General features: G+C 44.7%; 1 protein-coding gene across 1 annotated transcript in view; it reads left to right on the forward strand.

Annotated features, from left to right (window-relative positions):
- brox (BRO1 domain and CAAX motif containing) overlaps positions 1-26118 on the forward strand; it is a 53373-nt gene that overhangs the window by 16732 nt on the left and 10523 nt on the right. Inside the window, exons 4-8 of the mRNA XM_078212157.1 lie at positions 14800-14895; positions 14982-15054; positions 20060-20165; positions 20972-21061; positions 24374-24459. Of these exons, the coding sequence (XP_078068283.1) occupies positions 14800-14895; positions 14982-15054; positions 20060-20165; positions 20972-21061; positions 24374-24459 (451 nt within the window). The remainder of the gene's footprint in view (positions 1-14799; positions 14896-14981; positions 15055-20059; positions 20166-20971; positions 21062-24373; positions 24460-26118) is intronic.

The raw sequence follows: 26118 nt of genomic DNA on the forward strand, positions 1-26118 counted from the left end.
TTTTTCACACAGAGGGTGGTGGGTCAGTGGAATCGGCTGCCGTCAGTGGTGGTGGAGGCAAACTCGATAGGGTCTTTTAAGAGACTTCTGGATGAGTACATGGAACCTAATAGGATTGAGGGTTATAGGTAAGCCTATATATAAGCCTAGATAGGTAGGGACATGACCGGCACAACTTGTGGGCCGAAGGGCCTGTTTGTGCTGTATTTTTTCTTTGTTCTAACCCAGGAATGAGTTGATGGGATCTTCTCTGAACTTCTTTTAATTATATTCTTAAGTAAAAGGACCAAAACTGTACACTCTACTCCAGATGCAGTCTCACCAAGGCCCCGTACAATTGACTCTGAACTGTTCTCTGAAATAACCTTGTAAACCAGACATTCTATTCAAGAAGGCAGTTCACAAGCATCTTCTCAAGGACAAAGCTCATCCTATGAAAAAATAAAATCAAATTTCAGAGGGCACACAGTACCTCAATTTAAACTCACGTGAAAAATGGCACTTTGGCACTGTAACACTCCTTCAGTACTGTACTGAAGTCGCATCCTGGATTATGTGCTCAGGTGTCTGGATTGGGATGTGAACCTTTGGACACGGGTGAGCATGCTGTCTGACTCTTAACACTGAGCCACAGCTGACATCACGGATTAGTTAAACCTGATCCTGTCAACTTGCGCACCCCAAGATCAGAAACACTGGTTAGATTTTCCTTCCTCGCCCAAGAGCTGTTATACTATCCCTGAAATCAGTTAGCGCGTGGGACAGACTGGGGAACAAACCCGCAACCTTTCTGGCTCTCTGTCATCCAGCTATTGGATAAGCATGCTGGGCTGTTTTTGGAGCTAAGATCTAGTTTCAACTAACACTTGCCTGTCGTGATCTCACTTGAATGTCCTGAATTACATGCACTGTTGCCCTGCAAATAATACGCATCTGTAAAGAACATGGTACCTGTTTACAGTAGGCTCGTACGCTGAATCCCACACCTGTGTTCAGTCTCTTTTTTAAAAAAAAACAGTAATTTGGTTACAAAGAACAAAGAACAGTACAGCACAGGAAACAGGCCCTTCAGCCCTCCAAGCCTGTGCCGCTCATTGGTCCAACTAGACCAATCGTTTGTATCCCTCCATTCCCAGGCTGCTCATGTGACTATCCAGGTAAGTCTTAAACGATGTCAGCGTGCCTGCCTCCACCACCCTACTTGGCAGTGCATTCCAGGCCCCCACCACCCTCTGTGTAAAAAACGTCCCTCTGATATCTGAGTTATACTTCGCCCCTTTCACCTTGAGCCCGTGACCCCTCGTGACCGTCACCTCCGACCTGGGAAAAAGCTTCCCACTGTTCACCCTATCTATACCCTTCATAATCTTGTACACCTCTATTAGATCTCCCCTCATTCTCCGTCTTTCCAGGGAGAACAACCCCAGTTTACCCAATCTCTCCTCATAGCTAAGACCCTCCATACCAGGCAACATCCTGGTAAACCTTCTCTGCACTCTCTCTAACACCTCCACGTCCTTCTGGTAGTGCGGTGACCAGAACTGGACGCAGTACTCCAAATGTGGCCTAACCAGCGTTCTATACAGCTGCATCATCAGACTCCAGCTTTTATACTCTATACCCCGTCCTATAAAGGCAAGCATACCATATGCCTTCTTCACCACCTTCTCCACCTGTGTTGCCACCTTCAAGGATTTGTGGACTTGCACACCTAGGTCCCTCTGTGTTTCTATACTCCTGATGACTCTGCCATTTATTGTATGACTCCTCCCTACATTATTTCTTGCAAAATGCATCACTTCGCATTTATCCGGATTAAACTCCATCTGCCACCTCTCCGCCCAATTTTCCAGCCTATCTATATCCTGCTGTATTGCCCGACAATGCTCTTCGCTATCCGCAAGTCCAGCCATCTTCGTGTCATCCGCAAACTTGCTGGTTACACCATCTTCCAAATCATTTATATATATCACAAATAGCAGAGGCCCCAGTACAGAGCCCTGCGGAACACCACTGGTCACAGACCTCCAGCCGGAAAAAGACCCTTCGACCACTACCCTCTGTCTCCTATGGCCAAGCCAGTTCTCCACCCATCTCGCCACTTCTCCTTGTATCCCATGAGCCTTAACCTTCTTAACCAACCTGCCATGTGGGACTTTGTCAAATGCCTTACTGAAATCCATATAGACGACATCCACGGCCCTTCCTTCATCAACCGTTTTTGTCACGTCCTCAAAAAACTCCACCAAATTTGTAAGGCACGACCTCCCTCTTACAAAACCATGCTGTCTGTCACTAATGAGATTGTTCCGTTCTGGTTGCTGGAAATTTTAACTCCTCGTTCACTTATCAGCACTAAAGTCAAAAAGAGAGAGGAAAAGAGCAGGAGCAATAATTGGGAAGGTGGAGGGAAAGGAAGTCACAGGAGGAAGGTCTACCTAGGAGGGAGAGAGCAACATGACTGCATCCGAAAGAGAACCTGAGAGAGCGAATAAAGGAAACAGGTAGGAGAAATAACAAGATTTCGAAACACAACCAGGGAGCAGTAACTGCACCCCAGAGGGGATGTCGGTGGGAGCTGGGACTAAAAATGGGAGCAAGAGAGAAAGAGCTAGAAGGAAGCAAAGTTAGCAACCGCTCTGCAGACTGTTATTCATCCAATGTTGAAAGACAAGGAGAAGGTGCGTCAAATTGCTTAAATCTAACCAAAGTATACTCAGTGAATCACTGTAAAGTGCAGCAGATAAACATGCTAACTACTTTAAGCACAGCAAGGTTCCATAAGCAGTCAATAAATAAATAGCCAGTTAATCTGTTTGTTGAGTGATGAATGTTGGTCAGGACACTGGGAGATCTCATTGTTCCACAGGAGCAGGCTGAGGGTAAGGGAGCTTGTTTGTGCACTAATTTATTTATTTATATTTCAGTTAAATTTGTGAAAAAAATCGGAGGTTTTTTTTCAAAACAGGAAGTAGGCCCAGCAGCAGCCTGGGAAGGCTTTGGAGGGTTTAAAAGTAGGCCGCACCTTTGAGCGGGCAGCATCGTTAGCGGGCAGCAGAGTGAGCAGGGGGCGGAGTGAGAGCTGAAGGGCTTTGGCTCAAAACGGGCTTCGGCGAGAACAGGCAGAGGCGAGAGTAGGTTTTTTTCTTTTTCAGAAAGTTTATTCCTGTATTTCCCCAGAGTAAAAAAAAATATGCCAGGCAAGATGTTGGAATGTGCCTCTTGCAGGATGTGGGAGATCAGGGAGACCTCCGGTATCCCTGACGACAGCACCTGCAAAAGATGCATTCAGTTACAGCTGCTAGCAAAGCGTGTTAGGGAACTAGAGAAGGAGCTTGATGACCTCCATCTAATTCGGGAGAATGAGAAGTATATAGACAGTAGCTTTAGGGAGATAGTTACACCTAAGCAGCAGAGCACAGGAAATTGGGTTACTGTAAGGAGAGGAAATGGCAGTGTGAAAGGACAGGCAGAGCAGGGTTCCCCTGTGGCCATACCCCTCCACAACAGGTATACTGAATTGGATACTGTTGTGGGAGATGCTTTACCTGGGACAAGCTGCAACAGGCGGAACTCTGATACTGTGTCTGGTTCTACAGCGCAAAAGGGTGGGATGAAGAAGAGGAGAGCAGTAGTGATAGGGGACTCGATGGTCAGAGGTACAGACCGGAGGTTCTGTGGTCGGGACAGAGACTCCCGCATGGTTTGTTGCCTCCCAGGTGCCAAGGTCAGCGATGTCTCTGATCGTGTGCACAGTGTTCTAAAGTGGGAAGGTGATCAGCCAGATGTCGTGGTACACGTCGGTACCAATGACGTGGGAAGGAAGAGTGAGGAGGTCCTAAAGAGTGAGTACAAAGAGCTTGGAAGGAAGTTAAAAAGCAGGACCCCGAGGGTAGTAATCTCAGGATTGCTACCTGAGCCACATGCCAGTGAGGGCAGGAGTAGGATGCTTGGGCGGATAAACACGTGGCTGAGGAACTGGTGCAGGGGGCAGGGTTTCCAATTCTTGGATCATTGGGACCTCTTTTGGGGCAGGTGGGACCTGTACAAGAGAGACGGGTTACACCTAAACTACAAGGGGACCAATATACTTGCAGGGAGATTTGCTAGTGTTATTGGGGAGCGTTTAAACTAGATTTGCAGGGGGGTGGGAACCAGAGTGCCAGAGCAGATAGTGGAGCGGGGTAAAAAGACAGGTTAGTTCAAGCAAAATCACAAATGGAAGGGTAGAGTGTGGTGGAAATAATTTTTTGAGGTGTGTCTATTTCAATGCCAGGAGTATTGTGGGGAAGGCAGATGAGCTGAAGGCGTGGATAGACACGTGGAAATATGACATTATAGCCATTAGTGAAACTTGGCTACAGGAGGGGCAGGACTGGCAGCTCAATGTTCCAGGGTTCCAATGTTTCAGGCGGGATAGAGGCAGAGGGATAAAAGGTGGGGGGGGTGGCATTGTTGGTCAGGGAAAATGTTACAGCGGTACTCAGGCAGGATAGATTAGGGAGCTTGTCTACAGAGGCCCTATGGGTGGAACTGAGAAACAGGAAAGGTATGACCACATTAATGGGCTTGTATTATAGACCACCCAATAGTCAGCGAGAATTGGAGGAGCAAATCAGCGGAGAGATAGCTGACAACTGCAAGAAACACAAAGTTGTGATAGTAGGGGATTTTAATTTTCCACATATAGATTGGGACTCGCATACTGTTAAAGGTTTAGACAGGGTAGAGTTTGTAAAATGTGTTCAGGAGAATTTTCGACATCAGCATATAGAGGTGCCAACGAGAGAGGATGCGATATTGGATCTCCTATTGGGAAATGAGTTAGGGCAGGTGATGGATGTGAGTGTGAGGGAACACTTTGGATCCAGTGATCATAATGCCATTAGTTTCAACCTGATCGTGGATAAGGATAGATCTGGTCCTCGGGTTGAAGTTCTGAACTAGAAAAAGGCCAAATTTGATGAAATGAGAAGGGATCTGGGAAGTGTGGATTGGCACAGGCTGTTCTCTGGTAAGGATGTAAATGGAAAGTGGGAGGCCTTCAAAGGAGAAATTTTGAGAGTGCAGAGTTTGTATGTTCCTGTCAGGATTAAAGGCAAAGTAAATAGGAATAAGGAACCTTGGTTCTCGAGGGAGATTGTAACACTGATTAAGAGGAAGAGAGAGTTGTATGAAATGTACAGGCAGCAAGGAACAGATCAGATGCTCGAGGAGTATAAAAAGTGCAAGAAGCTACTTAAGAGGGAAATCAGGAGGGCTAAAAGAAGACATGAGGTTGCTTTGGCAGACGGAGTGAAGGAAAATCCAAAGAGCTTCTATAGGTATATTAGGAGCAAAAGGATAGTGAGGGATAAAATTGGTCCTCTTGAAGACCAGAGTGGTAGACTGTGGATGGGACCAAAAGAGATGGGGGAGATACTAAATGGTTTTTTTGCATCCGTATTTACTGAGGAAACGGGCATGGAGTCTACGGAAATAGGGCAAACTGGTAGGGAGGCCATGGAACCTTTACAGATTAAAGGGGAGGAGGTGCTCGCTGTCTTGAGGCAAATCAGAGTGGATAAATCCCCAGGACCGGACAGGGTATTCCCACGGACCTTGAGGGAAGCTAGTGTTGAACTTGCAGGGGCCCTGGCAGACATATTTAAAATGTCAGTATTCACGGGGGAGGTGCCGGATGATTGGAGGGTGGCTCATGTTGTTCCGTTGTTTAAAAAAGGTTCCAAAAGAAATCCGGGAAATTATCGGCCAGTAAGTTTGACGTCGGTGGTGGGAAGTTATTGGAAGGTGTGATAAGGGATAGGATCTACAAATATTTGGATAGACAGGGACTTATTAGGGAGAGTCAACATGGCTTTGTGCGTGGTAGGTCATGTTTGACCAATCTATTAGAGTTTTTCGAGGAGGTTACCAGGAAAGTGGATGAAGGGAAGGCGGTGGATGTTGTCTACCTGGATTTCAGCAAGGCCTTTGACAAGGTCCCTCATGGGAGGTTAGTTAGGAAGGTTCAGTCGCTAGGTATACATGGGGAGGTAGTAAATTGGATAAGACACTGGCTCAATGGAAGAAGCCAGAGAGTGGTTGTGGAGGATTGCTTCTCTGAGTGGAGGCCTGTGACTAGTGGTGTGCCGCAGGGATCGGTGTTGGATCCATTGTTGTTTGTCATCTATATCAATGGTCTGGATGATAATGTGGTAAATTGGATCAGCAAGTTTGCTGATGATACAAAGATTGGAGGTGTAGTGGACAGTGAGGAAGGTTTTCAAAGCTTGCAGAGGGATTTGGACCAACTAGAAAAATGGGCTGAAAAATGGCAAATGGAATTTAACGCAGACAAGTGTGAGATATTGCACATTGGAAGGACAAACCAAAGAAGAACGTACAGGGTAAATGGTAGGACTCTGAAGAGTTCAGTTGAACAGAGGGATCTGGGAATACAGGTACAGAATTCCCTAAAAGTGACGTCACAGGTGGATAGGGTCGTAAAGAGTGCCTTTGGTACATTGGCCTTTATAAATCGGAGTATCGAGTATAAAAGTTGGAGTGTTATGGTAAGGTTATATAAGGCATTGGTGAGGCCGAATTTGGAGTATTGTGTACAGTTTTGGTCACCTAGTTACAGGAAGGATGTAAATAAGATTGAAAGAGTGCAGAGAAGGTTCACAAGGATGTTGCCGGGACTTGAGAAGCTGAGTTACAGAGAGAGATTGAATAGGTTGGGACTTTATTCCCTGGAGCGTAGAAGATTGAGGGGAGATTTGATAGAGGTGTATAAGATTTTGATGGGTATAGATAGAGTGAATGCAAGCAGGCTTTTTCCGCTGAGGCTAGGGGAGAAAAAAACCAGAGGGCATGGGTTAAGGGTGAAAGGAGAAAAGTTTAAAGGGAATATTAGCGGGGGCTTCTTCACGCAGAGAGTGGTGGGAGTGTGGAATGAGCTGCCGGATAAAGTGGTAAATGCGGGGTCACTTTTAACATTTAAGAAAAACTTGGACGGGTTCATGGATGAGAGGGGTGTGGAGGGATATGGTCCAAGTGCAGGTCAGTGGGACTAGGCATAAAATGGTTCGGCGCAGACAAGAAGGGCCAAAAGGCCTGTTTCTGAGCTGTAATTTTCTATGGTTCTATCTCTCTGCTGTTCTTTGAGCAGTGCCATGAGATCACTTGTGTCCATCTGAATATACAGACAGGACATCAGTTTAACATATCATTGGAAGACTAACACCCCTGGCAATGTAGTACTCCCTCAGTACTGCAGTGAAGTGTTCAAGTTCTTGAGTGGGGTGTTCTGGAAAATTATTAATTGAACTGAGTTGACACTTGAAAATGAGAAATGAAGCCAAGTCCCATAGAATCTGTTCTGCTAGGATATGGGCGGCACGGTAGCACAGTGGTTAGCACTGCTGCTTCACAGCTCCAGGGACCTGGGTTCGATTCCCGGCTTGGGTCACTGTCTGTGTGGAGTTTGCACATTCTCCTCGTGTCTGCGTGGGTTTCCTCCGGGTGCTCCGGTTTCCTTCCACAGTCCAAAGATGTGCGGGTTAGGTTGATTGGCTGTGCTAAAATTGCCCCTTAGTGTCTTGAGATGCGTAGGTTAGAGGGATTAGCGGGTAAATATGTAGGGATATGAGGGTAGGGCCTGGGTGGGATTGTGGTCGGTGTAGACTCGATGGGCCGAATGGCCTCTTTCCACACTGTAGGGTTTCTATGATTTCTATGATATTTTATTAATAAAACCAGTACCACACAGGAAGAACAGCCACTACATCCCTGACTGAGTAGGTACCTTCAGGAGTACAAACATATCAGAATGATCAGACCAATAAAGAACAACTGGTTCACTCAGTTTGCCTCATATTGACTTTGCCCTCCTTCCTGTATCCACCAGCAGCCATGGAATTGCCTGGGAAAGAGAAAACACATTTTAAAAAACTCGACCTATTTGAAGAGAAAAGAATTCTTGGAAATTTCTGAAAGTGAACCAAACTAGTTTCAGGAGAATGCAGTGATCATACAGCGCACCACCTAATACCCAAGACCTTTCTTATATGGTGATAACAGTTCTGCTAGGAATCCATCCAGATGCAAATCCTCAACTGTAGGAAGGAAGGACTGGGTCTCTGGGTGGGGAGGGGAATATTAGTACTCTTGAGTTACGGTGGAGTAACCCATTCTCCATGCAACACACTTCATGACTACAGTAGCTTTAATAATAACACTATTCATAGAAAAGCAGGTCACTGTTGCAGAGAAGAGCCATGGCCAGAATTTAAACTCCGTACAGCTACTTAACACAAACTATATTGAGGACTCATGCAGGACTTGCAAATTCTGCTCTGGGTTAAACAATGGGAATGTGTGTGTGTGTGTGTGTGTGCGTCTTTTAAAAAAAAACTGAATGTTCTAATAGTGACTTTTATGGCTGAGGCTTTTTACAATGCAAATTGTCAGCAGATTAACATTCCATGGAAATGAGGCAAACACAACAATAACTGCATACAAATGAGCATGTTGATTCATGAGCCATAAACTTACTGATCAAAAGAAGAGGTTCAACCATTTTCAAAGAAGACTAAGTTAAATCACTTTTATTTTTGTATCACATTCTAGGATCCTGTAAAACTTTTACACTGTATCAGAACTGACCCCTCTTTCTGCTGTCTGGAGGTATACAAAAGTGAGACAGGTTGCTTTCTGTTTATCTCACCATAATTAGTGACCACAATCAACCCAAACCACGGCTCAGTTATAATTGCATCATCTGATCGATGGAGAAATTAGGGATGGACAACAAATGATGGCCTGGCTAGTGATACTTACAGCCATGAAAAAATAAAACACTGACTTTACTCTGTTTATATTTATTTTAACTGGTAATTTGAAAAACTGTGGATATGCCACATGCAGCTTCTCCTCTAGTAAACTTCTGTATATCAACTAATAGTCAGTGCTGAAATATAAAAATTTAGAATGAGGAAAGGGGAGAGTTCAGTCCTCCTTGAGAGCGCCAGCAGTTTATAACTAAGGAATCTGCCATCCTTAACGAGTCTGGCTTCTTTGTGACAGTAAGATGTCTCACAACACCAGGTTAAATTCCAACATGTTTATTTGGTAGCACAAGCTTTCGGAGTGTTGCTCCTTCAGGTGAGTGAAGAGTTGTGTTCACAAACAGGGCATATATAGACACAAACTCAATTTACAAGATAATGGTTGGAATGCGAGTCTTTACAGGTAATCAAGTCTTTACAGGTACAGACAGTGTTCATGTCACACTATCTGTAACCCCCATGACTTACCTGGGCTTGCAAAATCTCACTAACTGTCCTGGCTGGAGACAATACACACCTCTTTACCTGTACTTAACCCTCTCTCCACTCTCATTGTCTGTACCTGTAAAGACTTGATTACCTGTAAAGACTTGATTACCTGTAAAGACTCGCATTCCAACCATTATCTTGTAAATTGAGTCTGTGTCTATGTATGCCGTGTTTGTGAACACAACTCTTCACTCACCTGAAGAAGGAGCAACACTCCGAAAGCTTGTACTACCAAATAAACCTGTTGGACTTTAACCTGGTGTTGTGAGACTTCTTATTGTGCTTACCTCAGTCCAACGCCGGCATCTCCACATCATGGCTTCTTTGTGATCCCAGGCCCATAACAATGTGGTTAACTGTTAATTACCTTCCAAAATAGCCCAGCAAGCCCCTCAGTTGTATTCAAGATGGTGGCTCACCAACACCTTCTCATGGAGAGTTAGGGATGGGCAATAAATGCAATCTTACGAGCATTGTTCATCCTGCGAGTGAATAAAAAAGACTATAGGCTATGACTTCATTGAAAGGTGCTGCAGTGGAAACTGCTTTTCTTTGGTTTTTGCAGGGTAAACTGTCCAGACGTCCAGATATTCTTTGCTATTCTGCGGTCTAAAACCAGAATGGGTGTTGTCATGCAAGAAATACTGATAGCTTTTTAAAATCTGTGTTTCCCTCTTGAAGATTGTGTATCGACACTCTCCTCTATTGACATTATGATTTGATTTGACTGGCTCATTAGATGACACAGGTCAATGCATACTACACCATGCCTGATAGAAAACAATTTCTGAAGGCATTTTCACAGCTATATGGCTCTTCTACAAACTCAAGCCCCATGTTTCTAGTTTGTGCTTCCAAATTTTCCCTCCTGAATGTAATTATGTATAAGGTTCTAGCCCACTTAACCTCCACGCTGCCTTACTTGGTATCATTTGGCCTTACCTGTAACTCTCTTTTCCCCATTCATGTCTGCAGAGTGGCTGTTGCCCCAACTTAGAGCATGAGGAAGTGAAAAAAGTCAAGTTCTAATGCACGTCAGTGTGTGCTTGTTTTCAAATCGGTTTCAGTTGGCTCCTTTTAAAACCTGTTTTGCAGATTTTGGGTTCAATTATTTAAGGGTGAGAGAGAAAGCTGAAAATTATAGAAATTAGTTTAACATCTTGTGCAAGAAAGTTGTTGGAATCTATAATTAAGGAGAGAATGACTGAACACTTGGAGAGAAATTTGAGCTGATTAGAGGGAGCGAACATATGTTTATACATTGCTATTGGAATAATAGTAGTTAAGTGTCTACCAGAAGGGGAAAGATAAAGAATAGGGAGGGCAGTCCAAACATTAAGGAGTCTTTTTTAACCTGCTTGGTAACCTTTGAAACCAAGCATTGTCTGCTATTGGTGTAGAAGTATTTAATAATCAACAATCCCTAGCAGCTGAAGTAAACCAATGATGGGACCAGGCAGTTGTAGATAAGGGTTGTGAAGTGGGAAGTAGGGTTCACTAAAAGGTTGCTGGAATACTGTACACCGTTTCGATCAGCAGGTTCTAATTATTGGAATCTATAAATAAGGGTTGCATGAATCAACGCTTGTAAATATTTGAGCAGATTAGACAGAGTCAACATGGATTTGTAAAGATGAGAGCATGCTGAATGACGTAATTGAATTTTTTGAGGAAGTAATTAATGGAGTAGACTGGGGAATGCTTATGGATTGGGATGGGTTATCTAGTTTATAGTTCATAGTTAATAATTTAGAGGGTGTTTTTAGTTCTGGGAAGATTAAAGTGTAACAGTAGAAAATAGAATAAATGCAAATAAAGCAGCTTGGAGCCTAATGCACATGATAGGGGTGAATAGTTAGAAAGGTAAGATCATAAAACAGCAGGTGGACTTACTTAGCTGGAGATGTCTGCACTTCTGGCAAAAAAGTGCAGTCCAGAGAAATGTTTTATTTTGGGAGCTAGATCTAAATTAGTTTGAAAGTTTGACAGACTGCGTTGTAATGGTATTGGGTGGATCTTAAGAAGGTTCTCTGATTCTGGTTTATTTCTGATGTTTGCTGGGGGAGGGCTGATGGTTGAAGTTTGGACCTTGTGTGGTTCACAACTCCCAGAGAAGCATGGGGAACTGTTAGGCTCCAGGCAGTTCGAGCTCAGATGTCCTAGGGAGCTCAGAAGGTGGTGAAAGGTCACTGGTGCCATGCCAGGCAGTTAGGGCTCAGGGATGCTCTGGGAACCATTTATAGCTTGGTACAGCTGGGAGGCTGTAATTCAGAGAAAACCAGGGGCATTGCCAACTTTGTGAAGTTAGTGGTCTGCAAAAGAGTTGGAATTGTGCCAGTAATTAGAGGCAGGAGTTTAGCTTTGTGAATCTGATGGAATGTAGTCCTTGGAGAAGAGATTGAACCATTGGGAGGTGAGCAGTTGTTGAGGCAGTCCAAGTCTGCAGCTTTTGAGGAAATCCATCATTCGGGAAACCAAGTATTAACGTGATTTTGTGACTCTCCGTTGTCACTGACGTCTGGGTGGATTGCTGAGAAATCTGTGCAAACTGTCTTGGCTGCATCTGCCATTTATGGTACAAAATGATGTTTGACTATTAATTTTTATTTATCTCATGTTAATTCTGAATGTTAAAGTATAAGATGGATATTGTAGATTGCTTTACTTTGCTGACTTTAAGAATGTAAGAAATAGGAGCAGGAGTAGGCCATCTGGCCCCTCGGGCCTGCTCTGCCATTCAATAAGATCATGGCTGATCTTTTTGTGGACTCAGCTCCACTTACCCGCCCACTCACCATAGCCCTTAATTCCTTTACTGTTCAAAAATTTATCCATCCTTGCCTTAAAAACATTCAATGAGATAGCCTTTGTATAGTTATTTTGTTTGTTTAATCCTGTGGAATCGTGTGGCTTTGTTCTCTTAGTAGGTACCCGGAATATCAAATTTTATCTACTTTAAACAAAATGTTCTTGGTCCCAATTGGATCTTAACAGGATGTAGCTTATTTGGACTTCCAGAAGGCATTCAATAAGATTTTTTTATAACTGGAAGACAACAATGTAAAGGGGAGCAAGGTTTTTACATGATGCAAAGCTCTGCTTGGATCACCAATATAAAAATACTGCAGATGCTGGAAATCTGAAATAGAACAGAAATCTCTGGAAATGCTCAGCAGTCTGACAGCATCTGTGGAAAGAGAAACAGAGTTAACATTTAGAGTTGAATATTTGACTCAATGTTAGCTCAGTTTCTTTCTCTGCAGGTGCTGTCAGACCTGTCGAGTATTTCCAGAGCTTTGTTTTTATCTCTGGTTAGATCACATCTGGAGCTCTATCTCGAGTTTGGATACTGCAGCTCTTCTCTGAAGGAGTGCAGTGCAGATTCAGTAGACCATTCGCAGAGTTAGACTGAGGAAAATTACATAAATTCGAGGCTTGTGTCCCCAGAAATACCAGTGTTTTGATTGCAATTTATAGTTCAAAAGAAATTTATTGGGTAGATAAGAGTGAAGCATTTATCACTAACTAACGGCATTGTGGGTCAACCCACAGCACGTGCATTCAAGAAGGCCCTCACCACCACCTTGTCAAGGGGAACTAGGGATGGGCAATAAATGCTGGCCAGTCAGCGATGCTGATGTCCCACAAATGAATTTTAAAAAAGGACATGGGGATATTAGCTTAAATCAGACAAGCATTCAGGAAGATTTTGGGAACAGCTATTTCAACAAAGAATGTGATGTGAAGAAAAGCTTTTTCACATTGTGAATGGTTTGGGTGTGGAATGCACTGTGATGGAGGCAGGTTCAATCGAGGTATTTAGGAGGACATTAGACGATTATTTGAATAGAAACAATGAATGTGCAGGCGTGCAGGGGAATGGCACTGTCATGATGCCCATTTGGAGAGCAGATGCAGACCTGATGGGCCAAATGGCCTCTTTCTGTGTCATAAGAATTGTGTGATTCTGTGAACTTCCTGCTAAAAAGGTAGTGGTGTGGTGAGCTATGAAGTGAAATTTTAATACTTACACCCTAAATGAATAAATTAACACACAATCATCCCATCCCCGTTATCCTGGCCCCCAGATGCATGATCGTGTCTGTTCTCCACACACCCCCCACCCCCCCGGCACGCAGTAGTCCTCGAATAAAATCCCTACAGTGCAGAAGCAGGCCATTTGGCCCATTGAGTCTGAACCAATGACAATCCCATCCAGGCCCTATCCCCATAACCTGTGACACTAAGGGGCAATTTATCATGGACAATCAACCTAACTTGCACATCTTTGGACTGTGGGAGGAAACTGGAGCACCCGGAGGAAACCTACGCAGACACTGGGAGAATGCGCAAACTCCAACAGACAGTGACCCAAGGCCAGAATTGAACCTGGGTCCCTGGTGCTGTGAGGCAGCAATGCTAACCACTGTGCTGCCCTATCTCGGGAATTTTGGAAAATGAAAACCAATGCATCAAGTCTCCCTAGCCATTTCTTTCAACACCCTAGGATGAAGTCCATCTGGGACCGGGGGTTTTTCAGTTCATAGTTCCAACCATTTGCTCAATCCCCCAAACCTGGCAATTGTAATTTTTCTCAGTCCCTTCCTCCCTCCCATTTCCTTATTTACAGCAATTCCTGCAGATGGCCCCCATAATACTACAGTGACGTGACCAAAGGGTCTTACAGTATAACCTGTTGTTCATTCCCTTAACCATCTGTCCCTCTACTCCTTACAACTTGCCTCTTTGATTATCCCTCCTAACCTTTCCTCCTTTGTCTTGGGATCCATTTTTTTTAATGCCACCATTAAACAACTTGGATTGTTTTCTTGGTCTAATGCTTGTCTACTGAGAAACCCTATCAAGTTTCCCAAGAATCGATTCTTGACCTCTGTGCACCTTCTGTAATTACATGCTGCTCCTTGGCAACACCAAGTCTGTTTCTAACCATACGGTCTCATCCTTTCATAATTTAAAACACTTCTGTCTGATCTACAAACAATCTTTATAAAAGAGCCATTTCTTTCTTTCTCCCTATTTTGTATTTCCTGGTACTGGATGATGCCCCATTGAACCTGCACTGCACCCTCTGTAAAGCCCCAATGTCATTCCAACATTGTGCAGTTGGATACTGTTGAGGTCTTATTTGCAATGTTATTAGGTTTTGTGTAGCTATTTGCACATGTTTGCTGATTTAGCCCCAGAAACTGTTTTTCCCTATCTGTCTTGTTTTCAAATCCCAGTGGTAACTTAACAACTTGCACCTAAATTCCCTCTGGCCTACTAAGTGTAATTACGATGCATATTACCATGGATATTCTTCACAGTTAAAAGAGATGCAAAAGGGCACCTCTTTGTTCTGTCAGCCTGTATAGAGCAGCCTCCTCGATAGGTTGTACATCAAGGTAGATTGATACAGATTTCTCATCCCTTTAATCAAACAAAGATTTCTTAGAATATTTCACTTTTGCTCTTATAGTGCCCAACAGGATGCAATCTTTGATCTGGTCTCCATGGAGTTTAATATAGCTTTGTGGCACACAAAATATGCTTCCAGACTAGCCGGAAAGGAAGAGTAAGTAAACACGTAATTTAATATCAACCATTCTCATTTTTCTGGCCTGGAGTAGTCTGTATTAGTGTTGATGTATATATTTTTAGTATAACAGTGGATGAAGCAAAAGATGTACACAGAAGCTTGAGGACCGCAGCTGGAATCTTCAAACATATCAAGGTAACCAATCTGGCTTTCTCATTCTTTCTTTCCCTTTCCTGACTGATTGCCAATTATCCTTTTCTGTGATTTAGCCGTAATGAAGTTGTGGGTGTAGACTGCTCCCTTATGTAAGGATGGTGCATGGCACAGGGGAAGATATCCCATCCCATCCTACTCCATTCTCCCTACCTTGAGGTGCAGGCTTCAGACTCCATCATTGTATGACTATTGGATTTAACAGCATTGATGCCTTTGCTCTTCCTGATAAATGTTAATAACCCAGACCTTGGTGTACAGGGTACAACTTCAAAATTTACAATGACATGAAACTTGGAAGCATCGTAATCTGTGAGGAGGATAGTGTAGAACTTCAAAAGGACCTGGTGGAATGTGTGGACAAGTGACGGGAAGTTCAATACGGAGAAATGTAAAGTGATTCATTTTGGTCTGAAGAATGTGGAGAGACAATATAAATGAAAGGGTACAATTCTAAAATGGTGCAGGAGCAGAGACCGGGCTTTTTATGTGCATATGTCACTGAAGGTGGCAGGGCAGGTTGAGAGAGCAGTTTAAAAAGTGTAAAGCCAGGGGCATAAACTACAAGAGCAAGGATGTTATGTTAAACTTGTGTAAGACAAGTGTTTGGCCTCACTGGCTTTTTGCATCCAGTTCTGGGTGCTGCACTTCAGGAAAAATGTGTAGGCATTAGAGAGGGCGCAGAAAAGATTGTGCTTGCTGTTCCTGGATTGCGCAATGAATTTACTTTTTCCCTCCTCCCCAAGTGTTGGTTTCTGGGTACTGGCTAATTTTGCCCCAACCTAGAGGAGCATCCTGGCCAATTTCATTCTCCTCAGCTCATTGAACTGAGCACTTCCTGCTATTTATGTCTTAATCACAATTCACTTTGGAATAAAAAATAAGAAGGTAGATTACTACCTGAATGGCTGTAAATTGGGAGAGGGGAGTGTGCAGCGGGACCTGGGTGTCCTTGTGCACCAGTCACTTAAGGTAAGCATACAGGTGCAGCAGGCGGTACTGAAGGCAAATGGTATGTTGGCCTCCATTGCGAGAGGTTTCAAGTATAGGAGCAGGGATGTGTTGTTGTAATTATACAGGGCCTTGGTGAGGCCACACCTAGAGTATTGTGTGCAGTTTTGGTCTCCTTTTCTGAGGAAGGATGTTCTTGCTCTCAAGGGAGTGCAGCGAAGGTTTACCAGGCTGATTCTGGGGATGGCGGGACTGATGTAGGAGGAGAGATTGACTAGGTTAGGATTGTTTTCACTGGAGTTCAGACGGATCTCAGAGACTTATAAAGTTCTAACTGCATCTACCCTGTCTAGTCCAGTTAGAACTTTATAAATCTCTGAGATCCGTCTGAACTCCAGTGAAAACAATGCTAACCTAGTCAATCTCTCCTCCTACATCAGTCCTGCCATCCCCGGAATTAGCCTGGTAAACCTTCGCTGCACTCCCTTGAGAGCAAGAACATCCTTCCTCAGAAAAGGAGACCAAAACTGCACACAATACGCTAGGTGTGGCCTCACCAAGGCCCTGTATAATTACAATTATCCAACGAGTCTACAGGGAAAATCTCCAATAATAGTCTTGCAATTTGGCACCATTTTGCCAGTTGATGAGAATTGATTTTGATGTCTTTATTTGGATATAATTGTGTTCCTGTGCCTGTCTGTGTCCTCTGGCATTGGCTTATCGGCCTGCTGTTTGGAAGGTGCTCCACATGGAAACATAGACATAGAAGATAAGAGGAGGCCATTTGGCCCTTCGAGCTTGCTCCGCCATTCATTACGATCATGGCTAACTCAATAGCCTAATCCTCCTTTTGCCCCATCACCTGTGATCCCATTCGCTGCAAGTTCCAAATCTAGCCACCTCTTGAGTACGTTCAATGTTTTGGCATCAACTTCTTCCTGTGGTAATAAATTCCACAGGCTCACCATTCTTTGGGTGAAGAAATGTCTCCTCGCCTCCATCCTAAATGGTCTACCCTGAATCCTCAGACTGTAACCCCTGGTTCTGAACTCCCCCACCATCAGGAACATCCTCCCTGCATCTACCCTGTCTCGTCCAGTTAGAACTTTATAAGTCTCTGAGATCCGTCTGAACTCCAGTGAAAACAATCCTAACCTAGTCAATCTCTCCTCCTACATCAGTCCTGCCATCCCCGGAATTAGCCTGGTAAACCTTCGCTGCACTCCCTTGACAGCAAGAACATCCTTCCTCAGAAAAGGAGACCAAAACTGCACACAATACGCTAGGTGTGGCCTCACCAAGGCCCTGTATAATTGCAACAACACATCCCTGCTCCTATACTTGAAACCTCTCGCAATGAAGGCCAACATACCATTTGCCTTCAGTACCGCCTGCTGCACTTGTATGCTTACCTTCAGTGACTGGTGCACAAGGACACCCAGGTCCCGCTGCACGCTCCCCTCTCCCAATTTACAGCCATTTAGGTAGTAATCTACCTTCTTATTTTTTATTCCAAAGTGAATAACCTCACATTTATCCAAATTATACTGCATCTGCCATTGATTTGTCCACTCACCCAACCTGTCCAGATCATTCTGAAGGATCTCTGCTCCTCGTCACAGTTCACCCTCCCACACAATTTGGTATCATCTGTAAACTTTGAGATGTTATATTTTGTTCCCTCATCCAAATCATTAATATATATTATGAATAGCTGGGGTCCCAGTACTGATTCCTGTGGCGCCCCACTAGTTACTGCCTGTCAATTTGAAAAGCATCCATTAATTCCTACTCTTTGTTTCCTCTTTGCCAACCAGTTTTCTATCATCTCAATCTTTTCTATCATCTGTTTGTGATTTATATAAACGATCTGGAAGAAGGTGTAACTGGGGTGATCAGTAAGTTTGCGGACGACACAAAATTGGCAGGACTTGCAGATAGTGAGGAGCATTGTCAGAAGCTACAGAAGGATATAGATAGGCTGGAAATTTGGGCAAAGAAATGGCAGATGGAGTTCAATCCTGATAAATGCGAAGTGATGCATTTTGGTAGAAATAATGTAGGGAGGAGCTATACGATAAATGGCAGAACCATAAAGGGTGTAGATACGCAGAGGGACCTGGGTGTGCAAGTCCACAGATCCTTGAAAGTGACGTCACAGGTGGAGAAGGTGGTGAAGAAGGCATATGGCATGCTTGCCTTTATAGGACAGGGCATAGAGTATAAAAGTTGGGGTCTGATGTTGCAGTTGTATAGAACGTTGGTTCGGCCGCATTTGGAATACTGCGTCCAGTTCTGGTTGCCACACTACCAGAAGGACGTAGAGGCTTTGGAGAGAGTACAGAGGAGGTTTATCAGGATGTTGCCTGGTATGGAGGGGCTGAGTTATGAGGAGAGATTGGGTAAACTGGGGTTGTTCTCCCTGGAAAGACGGAGGATGAGGGGAGACTTAATAGAGGTGTATAAAATTATGAAAGGCATAGATAGGGTGAACGGTGGGAAGCTTTTCCCCAGGTCGGTGGTGACGTTCACGAGGGGTCATAGGTTCAAGGTGAAGGGGGGGAGGTTTAACACAGATATCAGAAGGACATATTTTACACAGAGGGTAGTGGGGGCCTGGAATGCGCTGCCAGGCAAGGTGGTGGAGGCGGACACACTGGGAATGTTTAAGACTTATCTAGATAGCCATATGAACGGAGTGGGAATGGAGGGATACAAAAGAATGGTCTAGTTTGGACCAGGGAGCGGCACGGGCTTGGAGGGCTGAAGGGCCTGTTCCTGTGCTGTATTGTTCTTTGTTCTCGTTAATACACTTCCTCCAATCCTATTTGCTTTAATCTTGCACGATAATCTCTTATGCGGGACTTTGTCAAATGCTTTCTGAAAGTCCAAATATACCACATCGACTGGCTCCCCCTTGTCAACTCTACGAGTTACATCTTCAAAAATTCCAACAGATTTGTCAAGCATGATTTTCCCTTCATAACTCCATGCTGACTGATCCTGCCACTGTTTTCTAAATGCTCTGCTATAAACTCCTTGATAATGGATTTGAGAATTTACCCCACTACCAATGTTTTCCGGACAAATGTGAGGTAATGCATTTTGGAAGGTCTAATACAGATAGGAAATATACAGTAAATGGCAGAACCCTTAAGAGTATTGATAGGCAAAGGGATCTGGGTGTACAGGTACACAGGTCACTGACAGTGGCGATGCAGGTGGAGAAGGTAGTCAAAAAGGCATACGGCATGCTTGCCTTCATCGGCCGGGGTATTGAGTTTAAAAATTGGCAAGTCATGTTGATGCTTTACAGAACCTTAGTGAGGCCGCACTTGGAATATAGTGTTCAATTCTGGTCGCCACACTACCAGAAGGATGTGGAGGCTTTGGAGAGGGTACAGAAAAGATTTACCAGGATGTTGCCTGGTATGGAGGGCATTAGCTATGAGGCGAGGTTGAAGGAACTTGGTTTGTTCTCACTGGAGCGACGGAGGTTGAGGGGAGACCTGATAGAAGTCTACAAGATTATAAGAGGCATGGACAGAGTGGATAGTCAGAAGCTTTTTCCCAGGATGGAAGAGTCAATTACTAGGGGGCATAGGTTTAAGGTTCGAGGGGCAAGTTTTAAAAGAGATGTACGAGGCAGATTTTTTACACAGAGGGTGGTGGGTGCCTGGAACTCGTTGCCGGGGGAGGTAGTGGAAGCGGATACGGTAGTGACTTTTAAGGGGCGTCTTGACAAGTACATGAATGAGATGGGAATAGAGGGATATGGTCCCCGGAAGCGTAGGGGGTTTTAGTTAAGTCAGGCAGCATGGTTGGTGCAGGCTCGGAGGGCCGAAGGGCCTGTTCCTGTGCTGTAATTTTCTTTGTTCTTTCTTTTGTTCTTTAAGCTTATCGGTCTGTAACTTGCTGGTTCTATATATCTGGTCAGAAGACGATTGATTTAGCGACTGTTAATTTGTTCATTTTATCTCATTATGCACAAACTGATGTTGGGATTAACTCAATTTAATTTTAATCTGCTAAGGAAGGTGAAATAAGCAGACTTGTGACAGCACCTGAGAAAGGAAAGGACCTTGAATCACGGGTTCTAGACACTTACATCGTTCAGTGTCAGGCTGAAGCTCAAGAAGGTATGATTGGATGGCAGTGTTTTTCAGTGCTTTCAATTCTTTCTCTATAACTGAGACTTCTTCAGTATAAATCTGTGCTTAGCAATTCAAGGCTGTTGTTGGGTTATGGAGCAATAATAACCCAGAAAGCATCAGTTCACATCTCACCAAAGTAATTTAAGTTCAGTTTATTTTTAAAAGGAAGTATGGAAATAGGTAACAAAATTGACCATGCAGCTGTCTAATTACCACAAAAACCTGTCTGGTTCACTAACATCCTGCAGAGCAAGAACCCTGCTGTGCTTACCTGGCTCTGGCCTCTGTGACTCTACGATCGGTGCTGACTCAGCAAGTGGTACGAAATGACTGCAATTCTGCAGCTTCATCGCAAGAGCAACTGGGGATGGGTAAACATGGCATTCTTGCCAGAGACATCCACATCCTGAAAATGTATTTAAAATAAAATGTTCTCATTGAGGCACCATATTCTTTTTGTCCGTCTGCTGCATTGTGTTAGAGCTCTGAGTTGTTAGCATTCCAGGTAACATGGTACTTTGAACATTTGATTTCTTGCCAGTGAATTCCAGTTCTCTCACCCATGGGTAAGTGCAGGAAGCAGGCATTCTGCATGGAGCGATGGCTCTATAGATAAGTCATCTATTGCAGATCAACACTCTTGATGGGTTTTCCCAGCATTCTCTGTTTTTGTTTCAGATTCCAGCATCTACCGTATTTTGCTTTTATTAAAGTGATAGAGCTTTAAAAGGATGAAGGACAAATAACATTATTGCACAAGAAAGTGACTCTTCATTTGTCTTTCATTGAAGTGACCATCGCAAGAGCCATTGAATTGAAGCATAACTCTGGTCTGATTGCAGCTTTGGCCTATGAAACCGCCAATTTCTATCAGAAGGCTGGTAAGTTGCACTTTCTCGATGTGCTCTCTCATGATGTGGAGATGCCGGCATTGGACTGGGATGGGCACAGTAAGAAGTCTCACAACACCAGGTTAAAGTCCAACAGGTTTATCTGGAATCACAACCCTTTTGAGCGCTGCTCCTCCACTCACCTGATGAAGGAGCAGCGCTCCGAAAACTCGTGATTCCAAATAAACCTGTTGGACTTGATTCTTATTTGTACCCTGGCTCATACACTCATTTTCTTACTTGCCCAAATTCCCATTGGAGAAGTCTGGTAGCCACTTGTGCAATCGTGGTAAACTAGGTTAATTTGCCCAACAATTCCTTTTAATTCCAAGGAAAACTCCTCAGAAGGCCTTGTGGTCAAATGAATTGACAGCTTCCTTTGATATCCGAGTAAGTTTATCCAATAAATGAGTGTTTGCAAAGTTCCTGGTAGCACCACGGGCCTGCGCTGAACCAGCGAATATCAATAAGAGCAGTGAGGGGTGGATGCAATTGGCTGGAGCGGGAAGAGGTCAGGCAGGGTTGTTAATCGCTGTACGGCAGCTCCTGCTGGCTGTGGGTACATGTGGTCACATGCTATGAAATAACTCCTCATGGAGGAATATCGTACAATATCCATACAGTGTCAAAGTGAACTTTTATTATTCAATTTTACAAAATAAATCCTGGATTAAAATATTGGCTGTGATTCTCCCATCAGCTGGGAGAATTGCACGGGGGGTGTTATGCAGGATTCATGCAAGCGTTCGCGTTCCCCAGCGCTGGTTTTCCGGCGCAGTCTGCTCCATGCCAGAAATCGGCAGGGAAGCGGGGCTGGTGTTTAAATATTTTAAATATCATTTAAATGCTATTAGCGGGTTTAGGATTGAATTCTCCGGGCCCGCTAGCCTCTCCTACCCTTCCAGAGTGTTTCACTCCAACGGGGATTACAGTAGCTCCCCACTTTTGGGGAACTGAATTAAATACGGGAGTTGGGACGTCTTGATGAAGTTGTAAAAGACATTGGTAAGGCCATACTTGGAATACTGTGTACAGTTCTGGTCACCCTATTATAGAAAGGATATTATTAAACTAGAAAGAGTGCAGAAAAGATGTACTAGGATGCTACTAGGGCTTGATGGATTGAGTTATAAGGAGAGGCTGGATAGACTGGGACTTTTTTCTCTGGAGCGCAGGAGGCTGAGGGGTGATCTTATAGAGGTCTATCAAATAATGAGGGGCATAGATCAGCTAGATAGTCAATATCTTTTCCCAAAGATAGGGGAGTCTAAAACTAGAGGGCATAGGTTTAAGGCGAGAGGGGAGAGATACAAAAGGGTCCAGAGGAGCAATTTTTTCACAGAGGGTGGTGAGACAAGCTGCCAGAGGTAGTAGTAGAGGCGGGTACAATTTTGTCTTTTAAAAAACATTTAGACAGTTACATGGGTAAGATGGGTATAGAGGGATATGGGCCAAACGCGGACAATTGGGACAAGCTTAGGGGTTTGAAAAAGGGGCGGCATGGACAAGTGGGGTCAAAGGACCTGTTTCCATGCTGTAAACCTCTATGACTCTATGAATTAGCGCCCCAATGCCACTGGAGTGAAGGGGGGGGGACAATCGGCGGCCCCTCGGGGAGTCGAGCAGGGGGGGTGGGGGAGGTGCCCCCAGTGAATGGGCACCCTGGCAATGCCATCCTGTGCCCCTGGCACTGCCCAGGGGCAAAGTGCCAATGCCCAGGATGCATCTTGACACTGCCCAGGGGGCATAGGGCATATGGGGGCAAGGCCTTGGCGGCGATCAGTGGGGGTGGGGGGTCCCGCTGCCAATCTACCATTGGGATCGATGGGGGCTGGAGGGAGGTCAGCGATGGGGGCGTGTCTGCACTGTGGGACTGTCTGCATTGCTGGGGGGTGAGGACGATTGGCACTTTGGGGGGAGGGGGGAGAATGCTGGATGTTGGGGAGGGGGGGGGGAGTCGGGGCTGGCCTGGGAATGGTCAGGGGCGCTGTAATTGGGCCATGGGTTGTGGCAAGGCAGCACTGCAGGGAACCCGGGCTGGCCAGCTCGATCGCCAGCTCGGAAGGCTGACAGTCCGGGGCCGCTGCGCATGCGCAGGATTTCAGCCTGTGGTTAGCACTGCTGCGTCACAGTGCCAGGGACGTGGGTTCGATTCCTGGCTTGGGTCACTGTCTGTATGGAGTTTTCCCCGTATCTGCGTGGATTTCCTCCGGGTGCTCCTGTTTCCTCCAACAGCCTGAAAGACGTGCTGGTCAGGTGCATTGGCAATGATAAATTCTCCCTCAGTGTACCCGAACAGGCGCCGGAGTGTGGCCACTAGGGGATTTTCACAGTAACTTCATTGCAGTGTTAATGTAAGCCTACTTGTAACACTAATAAATAAACTTTACTGAATAGGCCCCACCCCCTGAAATCTAATGGTATTCACGCTGGTAGCCTCTGCAGTGCACAGTGTGTGGGAAATTCTTGTTTGAACTCCCACTAAAACAAAGTGTGAATTACTCCAGTTTTATCGCAAATTCAACACTTTTTTGGGAGAATTCCACCCATTGTCTGGTGGTGTATTTTGCATGGGATTTTTAAATGAAGAAATATAAGACCGTGTTGGATAGATTTTTGTTCATTTCATTGTAGTGTTGACATGGAAACTGATACAATTGGCGCTGACGCAGCGAGCCCTTGATGTACCACAGATGAGTTTAGTCATCTGTTCTTTTATTTGTTCTGGGGATGTGGGCGTCACTGGCTGATAAATGGCTGGGCCAGCATTTATTGCCCATCCCTAATTACCCTTGAATTGAGTGGCTTGCCAGGTCATTTCAGAGGGCAGTTAGGAGTTAATCACATTGCTGTGGATCTGGAGTCAGGTGAGGACAGCAGATTTCCTTCCTTAAAGGAATGGTCTTTATGACAATTACAACTTTTAATTCCAGATTTTTACTAAATTCAAATTTCACCATCCGCCGTGGTGAGATTCGTACCTGCGTCCCCAGAACATTACCCCAGGTCTCTGGATTACTAGTCCAGTCACCATATCACTGCGCCACTGCCTCCCTATTGTATGCCTGTAGTGTGACGCTTGGCTAACTCTTCCTTCTGTGTTCTGGGGTGTTAAGGATTTTTATAGTGCGCTTGCTGTAATCCCACTGAGGTCAGCTCATTCGGTACAGATTGAAGATTGAATCTGGCACATTCATAGTCTCTGCCACTCACTGGTTAAACTTGCTGAGCCCTCGGAAATGGGTAGGGCTTTCACTGAGCTTGTTTGAAGATGGTGGCTTACATCTGATCATCTTTCTTCAGATCACACACTTACCACCTTGGATCCAGCCTACACAGGAAAATGGAGGAAGTATTTACAGCTCAAAAACTCCTTCTACCTGGCTTATGTAAGTGTTAAACCTGCAAATTCAAGCAGAAGATAATGATGTTGTAGTGTTCAGTGGCCACACATTAATTCCTGGAATGTGGAATTGGACCTGATGGTCTGATCAAAGTGGCACTTTCTTGGAGGGGGTTCTATTTCAGGGCCTCAACTGCTGCATATGGTGTTTGGGTTCATGTACCAACTGACTCAAGAACAGCTTCTTCCCTGCTGCCATCAGATTTTTGAATGGACTTACCTTGCATTAAGTTGATCTTTCTCTACACCCTAGATATGACTGTAACACTATGTTCTACACTCTCTCCTTTCCTTCTCTATGAACGGTATGCTATGGAAAAGGTCCTTAGGGATGGGTCCTTAGGGATGGGATTTACGACCATTTAGAAAGATGCGGATTAATCCGGGATAGTCAGCACGGATTCGTGAAGGGCAAGTCGTGCCTCACAAATTTGATTGAATTTTTTGAGGAGGTAACTAAGTGTGTTGATGAAGGTAGGGCAGTTGATGTCATATACATGGATTTTAGTAAGGCGTTTGATAAGGTCCCCCATGGTCGGCTTATGATGAAAGTGAGGAGGTGTGGGATAGAGGGAAAGTTGGCCGATTGGATAGGTAACTGGCTGTCTGATCGAAGACAGAGGGTGGTGGTGGATGGAAAATTTTCGGATTGGAGGCAGGTTGCTAGCGGAGTGCCACAGGGATCAGTGCTTGGTCCTCTGCTCTTTGTGATTTTTATTAATGACTTAGAGGAGGGGGCTGAAGGGTGGATCAGTACATTTGCTGATGACACCAAGATTGGTGGAGTAGTGGATGAGGTGGAGGGCTGTTGTAGGCTGCAAAGAGACATAGATAGGATGCAAAGCTGGGCTGAAAAATGGCAAATGGAGTTTAACCCTGATAAATGTGAGGTGATTCATTTTGGTAGGACTAATTTAAATGTGGATTACAGGGTCAAAGGTAGGGTTCTGAAGACTGTGGAGGAACAGAGAGATCTTGGGGCCCATATCCACAGATCTCTAAAGGTTGCCACTCAAGTGGATAGAGCTGTGAAGAAGACCTATAGTGTGTTAGCTTTTATTAACAGGGGGTTGGAGTTTAAGAGCCGTGGGGTTATGCTGCAACTGTACAGGACCTTGGTGAGACCACATTTGGAATATTGTGTGCAGTTCTGGTCAGCTCACTATAAGAAGGATGTGGAAGTGCTGGAAAGAGTGCAGAGGAGATTTACCAGGATGCTGCCTGGTTTGGAGGGTAGGTCTTATGAGGAAAGGTTGAGGGAGCTAGGGCTGTTCTCTCTGGAGCGGAGGAGGCTGAGGGGAGACTTAATAGAGGTTTATAAAATGATGAAAATTTTCCATCGACCACCACCCTCTGTCTTCGGTCAGACAGCCAGTTGCCTATCCAATCGGCCAACTTTCCCTCTATCCCACACCTCCTCACTTTCATCATAAGCCGACCATGGGGGACCTTATCAAACGCCTTACTAAAATCCATGTATATGACATCAACTGCCCTACCTTCATCAACACACTTAGTTACCTCCTCAAAAAATTCTATCAAATTTGTGAGGCACGACTTGCCCTTCACGAATCCGTGCTGACTATCTCGGATTAATCCGCATCTTTCTAAATGGTCGTAAATCCCATCCCTAAGGACCCTTTCC

The sequence above is a fragment of the Mustelus asterias genome, chromosome 5, assembly GCF_964213995.1.
Source record: "Mustelus asterias chromosome 5, sMusAst1.hap1.1, whole genome shotgun sequence".
In the NCBI taxonomy this organism is placed as follows: domain Eukaryota; kingdom Metazoa; phylum Chordata; class Chondrichthyes; order Carcharhiniformes; family Triakidae; genus Mustelus; species Mustelus asterias.